This window comes from Octopus sinensis, linkage group LG2 (genome assembly GCF_006345805.1).
Source record: "Octopus sinensis linkage group LG2, ASM634580v1, whole genome shotgun sequence".
Classification (NCBI taxonomy): domain Eukaryota; kingdom Metazoa; phylum Mollusca; class Cephalopoda; order Octopoda; family Octopodidae; genus Octopus; species Octopus sinensis.
In genome coordinates this window covers 86095191-86108881 of record NC_042998.1, presented here as the reverse complement: position 1 = coordinate 86108881, position 13691 = coordinate 86095191, and the positions used below count along the sequence as shown (strand labels likewise).

The following is a 13691-nucleotide window of genomic DNA, read 5'->3' as shown; positions in this document are numbered from 1 at the left end:
AAGAGAAGCTATCAAAATCATGAGGCGGGGCAAGATCAGCAAAGGCATCCTCCTCCTGCAGGACAACGCTCCGGTCCACAACTCGCGTGTCGCCAGATCAGAAGCACAGGCATGCAGCTATGAACTCCTCCCCTTGCACCCTCTGATTTTCACCTCTTCCCAGCCATGAAGTTGATTTTGAAAGGAAAGCATTTCCCAGATGATGCAGACTTGATTTCTGAAGTCACGTCGTGGTTGGAGGACCAAGCTGGGGTCTTCTACAAAAACGGTCTCCAGAGCTGTATCAAACGATGGGAGAAATGCATAACTCTGGGTAGTTCCTATGTAGGAAAAGACTAATAACTGTGCCAAGTGTCGTTGCTCTACTGCTATGGGAAGTGGGTCAGGGGCATTACTTATTGAACGCCCCTCGTAGACCTCCAAGTATTAACAAAAATTTAAGATGTGTATGGACGAGGACAGTTGTGTAAAGAAGTGCTGACCTCTAACTGTGGGGGGAAACTGTGGAAGAGGTAGGCCCAGGAAGACATGGAACGAGGTGGTGAAGCATGATTTTCAAACACTGGGCTTCATGGAAGCAATGGCTAATCACCAAGACATTTGGTGATATGCTGTGCTTGAGAAAACCCATCAGGCCAAGTGAAATCATGTGTTTGATGCTGATGTCACGTAACTGGTACCTGTGCATGTGATAAGTAAAAAGCACCTTTTGAGTGTTGGGCCTCATGGAGGCAATGACAAATGAGCAAGACTTTTGGCAATATGCTTGAGAAGATGAACCATCAAGTCCTGTGGAATCTTAGTCATGACAGATATGGTGTCATGCAACTGGCACCCATGCTGGTGACACATAAATGCACCCATTACACTCTCAGAGTGGTTGGCTTTAGGAAGGGCATCCAGTCACAGAAACCATGCCAAATCAGACTTGAGTCTAGTGCAGTACCTCAGCTTACCAGCACTGGTCAAACCATCATATGAATGCCAGCATGGTCAACAGATGTTAATGATGATGATGATGATGAGAAGGAGGAGGAGGAAGGTGGTGGTGGTGGTGACAATGATTATGATGATGATGACAATGAAGATGATGATGACAACAGGCCACTCTTAAAAAGTTAAGTATTAGAAGTATATATTCTTACCGTAAACTCAGGAGTAAACCCAACATATCCGTTCTGCAAAATAATACGAAGAATTATGTTCCTATTCAAGAAATTAATGTTTTATTATAAATACATAAATAACAGTACATATATCTGATACAGGCAAAATATTAGCAAAACCTTAATTCAACAATACTCTTCTCCCAATTATCAAGTTATATTCTCTCTATGTCATTGTTAATAATATCACACTCTCTGATTCTCACCAAGTTGGCTAAAAGTACCTCATCCAACTTAACTTACCCTATACTTCAAACAAAATAGTTTTTGAAATCCTTCCTCCCCAGATATGCTTCCTTTAAGCACCCCTTCTTTGCCTGTTTTTATCTTCTCAGCCTCACATTTTCAAATATTCCAACAAAACATTAACTTTATTCATCTTCCAACCATACTTTTTGCAATTGTCAAACATTACTTTAGTAAGGGTAAAACAAATGAAAACTCCTCTGTAAATATAATCAAAATTCTCAATAAAAGCCACAAAGAAATAATACATATACCAGTATCATACATAATTCTTCCTACTGTAGACACAAGCCCTGAAATTTTAGGGGAAAGGTGGCTAACCGATTACATCAACCCCAATGCTCAACTGGTAATTATCTCATCAATGATAAAAGGACGAAAGACAAAGTCAACTTCAGCTGAATTTGAATCTGGAGGCTGGAAGAAAGGCTGCCAAACATTTTGTTAGGTCTAGTAATGATTCTGCCAGTTCACTACATTAACTAGTATCATACATAATGATACTCAAAGTAGGTATTACATAATGCTTATCTCAAAAAAAGGGAAAAAATAAATAGAAGGCAGTGAATCTAATAATTCATTTAAAACAATAAACTGCTGAACTAAACAACTGTTTAGTGAAAGTATGATGGTAAAAACCATGGCTGTATAGCTATAAATGCAACTTACACACTGCCTAGATACTGAATATATCATCATCATCATTTAACGTCTGCTTTCCATGCTAGCATGTGTTGGACAATTTGACTGAGGACTGGCGAACCAGATGGCTGCACCAGGCTCCAAACTGATCTGGCAGAGTTTCTACAGCTGGATGCCCTTCCTAACGCCAATCACTCTAGGAGTGTAGTGGGTGCTTTTACGTGCCACCGGCATGAGGGCCAGTCAGGCAGTACTGGCAACGGCCACGCTCAAATGGTGTTTTTTATGTGCCACCTGCACAGGCGCCAGTCCAGTGGCACAGGCAACGACCTCGCTCGAATGTTTTTTCATATGCCACCAGCATGGAAGCCAGTCAGCTGTCTGGCAATGATATATAACGCTTTATTCACCAACACCCTGCAACTACAGAACTACAGTTAAATTATATCTACTTTGTGTTTCTTATCATTTTTACAGTCTTTGTCATGCTTCTTTCTCTTGATCAACTATTTTCCATTTCTTTCTAACCAATCAAATCATATTCACTGCCTTTTCCCTTTTTAATAATTTAAGCTAACTCTGAGCTATTGATGCTTCATCTGATACACTATACCGATATACTTTTGCATTTTCACACCACTTTTCTTTAATACAACACTTTATTTGTTAAGATTCATTTTATTGGTCCTTGAGGAAATATTGGTTCATTTTCAAATCCACTTCTAGTTTACTTTGTTTTACACTATATCTCTGGAAATACTGTAAACCTAATACTTCCTACAATAGTGATTCACCTCAAGAGAGACATGATCTCTACAATAAAGCAGACCACCTAGATGCTTCATTACTCAAAAATGAAAAAGAACCTTCCTCTGAAAGAGGATGTTCCAAGTCCTTCAAAACAACCTCTCTATCACTGGTATCATGATAAAAACAGTCTACTTTTGAAATAGTAAACATAACATGCTGCTCGATTTTAAACCAGTTTCTGGATATTTAGATGCTTTTAGCAAGGTCCAGGCTGTTGCTGCAATTATTCAAACTGTAACTCAATTCAAGGGAAAGCTGAAATCTTCACACTTGATTTTCACTTGTGACTTCATACAATCTGCAAGATATTGCACTTTCGAAATTGCACCTGAGATTTCTCATTTGTTATCAAGAAAATCTATACTAATATCCAAGAATTCTCATATCTGACACTTTTCAGTCGACATGACTAAATTTTGTACAAAATTCTCTTTCCTCCCCATCTCATTTATAGTCACCAGTGCAAAACCTTCTGTGTTTACTTTAGTCTACCACCACTCTCAGACAGTGTGCTCTCAAATGGGCCTATATTCTCAATTAACCAATGAACTTTTTATCATTTTATGTCTCATCCCATTTTCAACTGAGTGACTACAAGTTTTATAAATAAAGATAAATGAAAATGCCCTTATCAACAATGCTGTTTTGTTTTTTATTCATTTTATTTTATTTTCATTATTTATTAATGTCAGCATGTGGAAATTATTTCAAGAAGTTTTGTACATACCGGAACTTCTTCTCTGTCAATTTTTTTTATGGTAACCAAATCAAACTTGTTACATGATGCAGTATTAGTACAAGAAGGATTATCTACTACTTTTAAATAGTTCAGTATATCTCCCACTAAAATTAATTTAGGGAAATTGTTTCCAGTCACTTCAACAGTTACAACAACAGTGCCTGAAAAAGAAAATTTACTATGAGTAAAAATGATAGCATTAAATTCATGGTATACTCAGCATTTTGTTTTTCTTTCATTTTTACTGTTTTATAATCAATTTTTGCATACTAGAAAAGATAAGATGGCATTTATTGAAAACATTTCTTTTTGTAACTGGATGCCCTTACTAGAATGATTTTACCAGTCAAGCAAACTGGAACAAGACACACTTTGTGCCTTGCTTAACCCTTTACCTGTCAAAAGCATTTGCATAAGTTTGTCCTAAATGTCTACGATTGTTTTCAGACTTTTAGCTAATCTCTGCTTCATATATTCTGAGTAATATAAAACACTCTTTTCCAAAGTCCCAAGCTACTCTAGTGAATGAAAAAATTGGGGATATGTATAAAATATGATGTATGGGCTATAGGAAAAATATGTCCTGTGTTTGTCATGTGATTCATAAGACAGGCAAATGTTTAAGGAAATAAGAAAATGGTTCTGGTAGGAAGATTTTGAAATCATATACAAGCAGTCATTAGTCCAGGATGTTAACCCCACAGCACAGTCACTGTGCTTCTCTAATTGATTAAAGATTATAAACTATTTTGAGTACTATGAATCAAAAACATAAAAACATTAGCATGTATTTTGGCTAACTGCATTTTTATAAGTCATTTCTTAAATTACCAAAAAATAATGTTTTCTGAATTACACTGAGCCAAGATCACAATGTGTACACTGAGTATTTTCGTTCTGCTTTAGTCATTTTTGAAGGTTTCAGTTTATTGTGCTATTGATTCTAGTACAACTCATAGACATTTAAAGCCTTTTGTTTCGAATATTATTATGACTGATTTTCAACAACCTTCATTTCAGTTGACATTAAAAAAAACAAGTTATGCATGTGACAGATGTAGATGAAAAATATTCAACTACCATGCCTCATTTGATACTTTTCTATTGTGCAACTGGTTTGATATTTGGTATAAAGACTGCTTCAACTACTGTCATCTGGCTAAAATTTGTGGTCTTTCTGATGAATATTGTATGAACTTGTTTGTGTAGTTTATTTTCCCTTTTGTGTATGGGTATATTGTTTCTACATGACTGAAAATAGGCTTCAGATTTTATGGCATTAGCAGACAAGAAATAAATTTTCCCTTTGAAGGACTATAGTATATTGCAGTTAAGATTATCAGATAATCAAACAGATAATCTTGATGTTGAACTGAGATATGTAGAGTCTATTATTTAAAACTTAGTGTCCAAATAAATAATGAAATGCTCTTTGTTGCACTGAACTCAAGATTTATGAATAAATAATCCAGTATCATATCTTTATAGAGACATACATATGTACATGTTTGTGTGTGTGATGAGGGACTCTTTAGTATTGGTAGATAAATGCCCTGGTACTGGTAGCATAATAAAATGCACCCAACCAATGCTGTCAAATAGATGGCAGTGGGAAGGCATTTGATCATAAAAACCATGTCAAAAACATAAAAGGAAATGAATATGTGATCTCCACAAGTGACAGTGAAGTCAACCTACCAAGGTGAGCAGTAACTTTGACTAACATCAGATATAGGATAGAGAGAATTCTGTAGTCCTGGCTGAAAATCCCTATAATGCTGGCAGTGCAATAAGAATGCACCCATTCACTTCTACAATAAAAATTAGCCCATGATAGCTTTCCCTTCTGGTACATGTATCCTGGCAAGTGAAGGGTCATGGCAAGTGCTGAAGGGTGAGAGGTTATCATCCAATCCATGGGAGCATGAAAAAGATGATGATGATGACGACGACAATGATGATGATAAGGGTAAACCCAAATTTTTAAACATCATACTTATCATGTCATGCATGAATGACCTTGACTTTAAATCTGATATAGTCACATCAGTTAGTCATTAATCTACACATGCTAGAATGATTGTCTGTTTCTGTGCATTTCACAGTTTGCCTAAATTGAATAATGAAGGATTGAAAAAGCAATATATCTGTGTGAAGTTCTATTTAAAAATCTCTTACGGAAACTATTTGGATGTTGCAACAGGCTTGTAGTAAGTTTTGATTTAGCCATATACAATGTCACACATTTATGTATTATGAGCTATCATTTATGGGTGAAGTGGCATTTGAGATACATTATTGATAGAAGACTTGTTTACATAATTCTCAATGCTTCCATATTTACATTCTGAATGTAAACAAACTTGGTTTCTCACTTATTAGATAAAAGCAACTGATTTGGATGGATTAAAGTCAGAGAGTTATTCTAGTGAATTGGTATCATGACTGTCTTGCAGGTAGCTTTCTGCCTTGTTAATCTGGTGTATTATGAGACAGTATTTAGTATTTATAGCTGGGTTGGTATTCAAGACACATCTCATATAGAAGACTTACATATTCCTTGATGTTTCCTCATATTATATATATATATATATATATATATATATATATATAAAGGTAATAGTGTAGCTGAAGTTAATCATTCTTATCTCTCTTTTCTAGATGTTTTCCTATGAAATAAATTTATATCGTGTTTTTAAAAGATGCAAAATTAACTTGATCTATTAAACAAAAATTTCCTTACCAGCGTTTTGATTTTCCTTTACTTCTATTTGTTGAGGCAAATCACTGGTGGTAGCTGACATAACAAAAGAAATATTCATATTGAAGTATCTGGTATGGCATATGAAGCATTGGTTGAAACAATGAAATAGAAATATAAAGTAGTATAATTCTTTTATGATCAAATCTATAATAAACTATTTAGCTTGCTGAAAAGTAAATGTACCATAAACACAAGTAACAAACAGAAAGTTTGATTCAATTTCTATAAGGTTGTCCCAAAAGTTCGTAGAAAGTCTTGGAAAATAATGGTCTTTATTTTGAGGAATAATTTTTGTTGTTTTTGTTAGTACTTGGCGAGTAAAAATTCAATTTTCGCAAGTATTTACGAACTTTTGGGACAACCTAATATTTGATCAATTTTTTAAAATTATTTTTAATTTAGATATGTAGAACTTTTTATAGTTTAAGACCAGCAGAAGATAAAAAAAATAATAAAGACTTCAATAATAACAACCAGTTAGTGATGTGGATTAAAAAATATCTTTAACATATAAATATAAACAAATTACAGAAGACTCCCACCAACTTATATAAAAACAATCAAAATCAGCTAGGTTTGCTCACTTGTGAAGCCATTACATGTAAACCACAAGCTAATTGTTTAAAATAAAAGTGGGATCTATGCTAGTAATATCGGTGTGCCTGGCATACCATGACATTTAAGTGGCATGCTGATTGGTCAAAACCATATTCCAAAAATTCAGCTTGTTGGAGCCTTCTAGAAGGTATAAAAAGCAAGAAGCCAGTCATTTTACTACAATTATCAAGCACTCAACTCAAAATATAGAAGCACTAATTTGACTTTATGAACATTACAAAATATTTTTTTAATGCTTAACACACTACAACATTGTAAAAAGAACATTTTAAAAATACAATAATAAAAAACATGAAAACCAGACCATGTTGTAACTTTATTAAATTGATATATATATATATATATATCATCATCATCATTATCATCATCGTTTAGCGTCCGCTTTCCATGCTAGCAGGGGTTGGACGATTTGACTGAGGACTGGCGAACCACATGGCTGCACCAGGGTCCAATCATGATCTGGCAGAGTTTCTACAGCTGGATGCCCTTCCTAACACCAACCACTCCGAGAGTGTAGTGGGTGCTTTTATGTGCCACTGGCACGAGGGCCGGTCAGGCGGTACTGGCAATGGCCACACTCAAATGGTGTTTTTTATGTGCGTCTATATATTATATATATATATATATATATATATACATACATACATATATATGTCTTGCAAACAACATACACATGCAAGTGCTACCAGTCGAGAACTCTGCATACCAGAAGGCAGCAAGTGTATGGGGTCATCAAGAGAGAATGCATGCCATTTGGGGGCCTACCTCTCGACAGCATCAACGTGCACAGGCCCCACTCACTAATATGAGGCCCTGCTTGCTAGACCAACTGATTATCAAATAAAGCTCAATATTCTTCTAGCAATCGCTCATCATCTCTTTAAATATATATATATATATTCTGGTATGCATGTAGGCACATGGATACATATATGTACATATATACTAAATACTTTGAATAAATACAGCACAGTATTGCATTTTTGTTTTATTTCAAGATTTAGAGAATAAATCTTAGAAATTATACCTTTAATAATTTCATAACCAATATCATTCGGTATGCCTCTGTCTTGATCTTCAGCTGTCACTGTAGTGATGAGAGTTCCCTGTGAAATGAAAATAACTGAAGTGATTAAAGAACAAAAACAATTTCAAAATGTATTAAAAGGTTATAATAATGGTTTCCTCTGAGTTTTTGTGAAAATGTAAAATGTTACAAACAAAAAAATCAAAACTTGTTAAACTGATGCCTTTCCTAAAACCAAGGCAATAGATAAGCAAAAAAGAGATACTCAACCCTGTCATTTGGTCTGCAAGAAAGAGCAACCAAATCACCTTCGAGTTTCATACTAACATCTTACAAAAAAAAATGGAAGGACACATTAGATAAACTAGTCCAAGTTATACTACTTCTGAAGTTATGATGGAATGGCCATGGCTTTACTCATTGGTCTGTTGAACTGGGGATGACTATAGGCTAAACCAAAAAAGCATCATTAGCAATATATATGGGTTTCTTTTCAATAGAAATAAAGATCCTAGGCTTTAAAAAGAGGGAAGTAAAGGATATTTTCATTGATGTAAGTTTCATTCAAATCAATGGTAATGTGCTTGTGTTTTCCTCTGCAAGTGCATAGAGAGAGAACATTTTGAAATATTCCTGTGCTATGGGAAAATGAGTGACTATTTCATGTATCATAGCCTTTTCCAACTTTATGTAATGGGTTGGGGTCTAGAGCAATGAACATGTGTGCGGGACAGGGGACGAGAAAGAAGTACATTATTTACATTGGACGGATGTGTCCTCATCTTGTTTGTTGTTACCACAATGTTTCGGCTGATTTACTCTCCTGCCTTCATCGGGTGTCCTGGTGGTATTTTGAACCCAACCCTGGAATTTTTTGCTGGTGTTATTATTATTTATTCAAGGCACTGCTTGGAATTGAACTTGGAATATTGGGGTTAGTCTTAACTATTTCACTATATGGGCTTATAAATCTAATATTTTCCTATCCTTCCTTAATACTGGTACCCATATTCTACTCGTATCTGCACTAAGTCTGCTTAGGAGGTTATTGTGTCCTAGTATATATGCTGCTTCTTTTAGTTTTCATATTTTCCAGTGGTGTTCTCTGTCTATTATTTTAACTTCATCCCACAGGTGAAGGTGGTCTCCGTTTCTCCATACATGATCATATCTGCACTAGGTATGCTTAGGAGGTTATTGTGTCCTAGCATATGTGCTGCTTCTTAGGAAGTTATTGAGCCCTAGCATATGTGCTGCTTCTTAGGAAGTTATTGTGTCCTAGCATATGTGCTGCTTCTTTTATTTTTCAACATCTCCTCATGTCACAGCTTTACAATGTTCCTCTACTCTTATTTTGAGTGGGCGATATGTTTTGCTTTTGTATAACCGACCACAACTGCATGGGATGGAGTACACACAATCTTTGGTCATATTCTTTTCTATTGGTGGTTTTACTCAAAAGAGATATTTGCTAAGTGTTTTATTAAACTTTTGAATACTGTCCTAATGTCATATGAACCACATATCTTTTGTATCTTTTCCGAGAGGTCTTTCACACAGGGGAGACAGACTGTGGTCAGTTTATAGGTTTCATCCTCTCTCCTCTTCCTAAAAGAAGCAGCACATATGCTAGGACACAATAACCTCCTAAGCAAACCTAGTGCAGATATGAGTAGAATATGGATATTGGTATTAAAGAAGGATAGGAAAATATTAAGTTTATAAGCCCTAAAATTTACTCTGTAATTGCCCACGGGCATATAGCAAAATAGTTAAGAGCATTGGCTACTAACTCCAAGATTCCAAGTTCAATTCCAGGCAGTGCCTTGAATAAATAATAATAACACCAGCAGAAAATACCAGGGTTGGGTTCAAAATTCCACCAGGACAACAGACAAAATTACACCAGGCTGGAGAGTAAATCAGCCAAAACATTGTGATAACAACAAACAAGATGAAGACACATCCATCCAATAATGTAAATAATGTACAGAATACCTCATCTTTAAAATATAGAACAGAAAGAAGTCACAAAGATAGAGAAATCCAGAGTCATTGAAGGCAAGAGAGGTGTGAATGGGCCATGCAGGTAGGTCAGAGAGTGAGGAAGATAAGGGCATTTGAGAGGCATAGAAACTGTGGTGAAGTCAGTGAGGGAAAAAGTAAAGAAAACACAGTATCCAATCAAAAGATAAATTATTTTAAAACATCAAAAAATAAACTATTTTAAAACATCAAAAAATATTAGATTATCGGTATTCAAAGTAGCCACTCTCAACTTCTACCAATGCCTCAAGAAGGCTCTGGAATTTGGTGCATGCATTCCTCACAATGGCCCCATGCAAAGCATCTTTGTATGTAGCTTGTACACTTAGTTTCCTTCGTGATCAGCAAATTATTTTACAGTAGCCAAAGTCTGACCAAAGCCTTATGAGTGGATTTGGTAGATAGAAGCTGAAAAAAGACCATTATACATACATACATATTAATTATAATGAAGGGTTAATTGCAACAAGTTGCTCAAAACCACATACCGAAAATATTAGAAATAGCAGCCAAATAGGTCACTATTTCTACTACTAGTAAAAAAGTCTCCACAAACAAACAGAATTTGTAACCCATATATGGTAAAGAGAAAGAAGACAACGAAATCCCAGCCTATTGGATTAATTATGGACGAATTCGTTTCTGGATTAGAATCGAAAGTTCATTTCCTTGTCAACATAATATTTCCTATAAATCTAGAAATGCTAGAAAAATAACTCACCCATTACATCAACTCGAACAGGTGACATCGAACGATATAACAGTCCGCTAGCATCTCCACATTTATATAGACAGGCGAATTCGTATCTCCTTTCAAAATTACCACGTGAGTTACAAAAACTTTACCAACGAAATGAAGTTTCGCAGATTCATTGTATGGGAGTAATAGTATTCAATACACATAAAGGGTGAAATATAATTAATTTAATAACCATATACGGGTTACAAATTCTGTTTGTTTGTGGAGACTTTTTTACTAGTAGTAGAAATAGTGACCTATTTGGCTACTATTTCTAATATTTTCAGTATGTGGTTTTGAGCAACTTGTTGCAATTAACCCTTTATTATAATTAATATAATCCTTACCAAATATGGTCATTTCCATACCGAAAAAACTACTAGGTGAAATTTATTAATTTTATTAAATTAATTATATTTCGCCCTTTATGTGTATTGAATACATACATACATGTATATATATATATATATATATATATATATATATATGACGTATCTTCATGTGTGTGTATGTGTGTACCCTTGTCCTGACATCACATGAAGATTGTAAATGATCAACACCATCATACAAGCCATGTAGTTGTTTCCAATCTTCAACAGAAAAACATGTCTGGCCACAGGGAATATCACCTCACTTGGAAACAGGTGAAGGTTGGTATCAGGAAGAGTATCTGGCTGTAAAAAAAAATCTACCTCCATAAATTTCATCATGGAAATGTGAAGATCAAATGATGGTGTGGGCATGTATACATAATATACAAACACGCAGACATACATACAGAACAATTAAATATGCATATATAATTTTTAAACATTTTTTGTGATTATTTTTCACCAAAACTAACAATAAAAACTGAACTGGAAATGTAATGTATTACCTTGTTTGAATTTTCCTTGATTTTTTCAACAAAGCCGGAACTTGTAAATGCTGGTGGCATATCTTGAACATCCTCAACTTGGATCCATACAGAAGCATTTGTTGTAAACTTTCCATCCTGAAATTAAGTTTAAAATTATTTCATTCTATCTTCAATTCATTGTAGAATATAATTTAGGTACACGCTATTACATTTCTATTTCCCTAACATTCCTTTTAGTACGTTGCACATCCCAGGTGAGGAAACAAAGGAAACTAAAATGAATGGTGATATGATAAGCTGTGCAATAGGCCAGTATGGAACAATGGATACTAAAAAATAATGTGTATAAGTTGATTTAAATATATATATATCATCATCATCATTTAATGTCCATTGTCCATGCTGTAATACGTTGGAAGGCTACACCAGACTCCAGTCTGATTTGGCATGGTTTTCTACAGCCAGATGCCCTTCCTAACACCAACCACTCTGAGTGTAATGGGTGCTTTTACATACCACCAGCACAGGTCATTTGCATGATGCTGGGGTGCATTTACGTGCCAATTTGTTTGACACGACAACAATTTTGCCTGGCTTGATGGGTCTTCTCAAGCATTACATAATGCCAAAGGTCTTGATCATTGCCTCCATGAGGCCCAACACTCAAAAGGAACTTGGCTACTTTGCCACCATGCAGCCCAACACTTGAAAGGAACTCAGTCACTTTGCCTCTGTGAGGCCCAATGTTCAAAAGATGTCCTTTACATACCACCAGCATGGATGCACTTGGTTTGACAGGTCCTCTCAAGCACAGCACATTACCAAAGTTCTCCGTCACCAGACATTGCCTCTGTGAAGCTCAAAGTTCAAAGATCATGCTTCACCATCTCATCCCATGTCTTCCTGGGTCTACCTATAACACAGGTTTCTTCCACAATTAGAGACCAGCACTTCTTTACTCAGCTGTCCTCGTCCATAGGTATCACATGACCATACCAGCACAGTCATCTCTCTTGCACACCACATCTGATTCCTCTTGTGCCTAACTTTTCTCTCAAAATGCGTACACTCTGTTGAACATGCACACTGATGTTGCACACCCAGTGAAGCATAGTGGCTTCATTTCTTTCAAGTCTATGCATGTAATCGGCTGTCATAGCCTATGTTTCACTGCCATGCAGCATAGCTGTTTGCACACAGTTATCAAACAATCTGCCTTTCAATCTGAGAGAGAGGCCCTTTGTTGCCAGCAGGAGTAGGAGCTCTCTAAACATTGCCCAGCCTAATCTTATTCTCACAGCTATGTTTTCAGAACATCCACCTCCACTACTAACTTGGTCACTTAGATAACAGAAGCTATCTACTATCTCTAGCTTGTCCCCCTGGCAGTCTATTTTCTGCACATTTGCAGCATTTATTGTACCTGTGCACCTTGCACACACAAAAGTTAGTTTCCCTGTTAACCTTCCTCTGGTGTTGCTGCACCTTTTGTGTCCAAACCTTACACTGGGTACATCTTATGAAGTTTCTACCTACACCTTTTCTACAGACTGAGCAGGGTCATCTAGTTACTTACTATGACCTCAGTTTATATATATATATATATATATATACACACACACACACACACATGTGGTTGATGCCAGCCCCCTCTGGCCCCTGTGCCGATAGCACGTAAAAAACACCCACTACACTCTTGCCAGATCAGACTGGAGTCTGGTGCAGTCTCCTGGCTTTCCAGACCCCAGTCGAACCATCCAACCCATGCCAGCATGGAAAACAGACATTAAATGATCATGATGATGCTGATGATTATACAGTGGTTGGACAAAATAATGGAAATACCTTAAAATTTCAAACAAATTTATTTTAATATGGGGTAGGACCACCTTTGGCAGTAATAACAGCTTGAATTCTGGACTCTTACAAAGTTTGAATTGTTTCCAAAGGAATTTTTGTCCATACTTCAAATAAACCAGTCTCCAGTTCTTGTTGGTTTGGCTGTGGAATAGTATTATTGATAGTTTATATATAT

At 35.8% G+C, this 13691-nt stretch overlaps 1 protein-coding gene across 1 annotated transcript in view; it reads right to left on the bottom strand.

Annotated features, from left to right (window-relative positions):
- Positions 1 to 13691, bottom strand: part of LOC115225134 (protocadherin Fat 4) — a 549120-nt gene that overhangs the window by 455111 nt on the left and 80318 nt on the right. Inside the window, exons 10-14 of the mRNA XM_036500736.1 lie at positions 11675 to 11791; positions 8013 to 8091; positions 6347 to 6400; positions 3592 to 3764; positions 1146 to 1178 (exon numbers count right to left, since the gene is read on the bottom strand). Coding sequence (XP_036356629.1) covers positions 1146 to 1178; positions 3592 to 3764; positions 6347 to 6400; positions 8013 to 8091; positions 11675 to 11791 — 456 coding nt within the window. The remainder of the gene's footprint in view (positions 1 to 1145; positions 1179 to 3591; positions 3765 to 6346; positions 6401 to 8012; positions 8092 to 11674; positions 11792 to 13691) is intronic.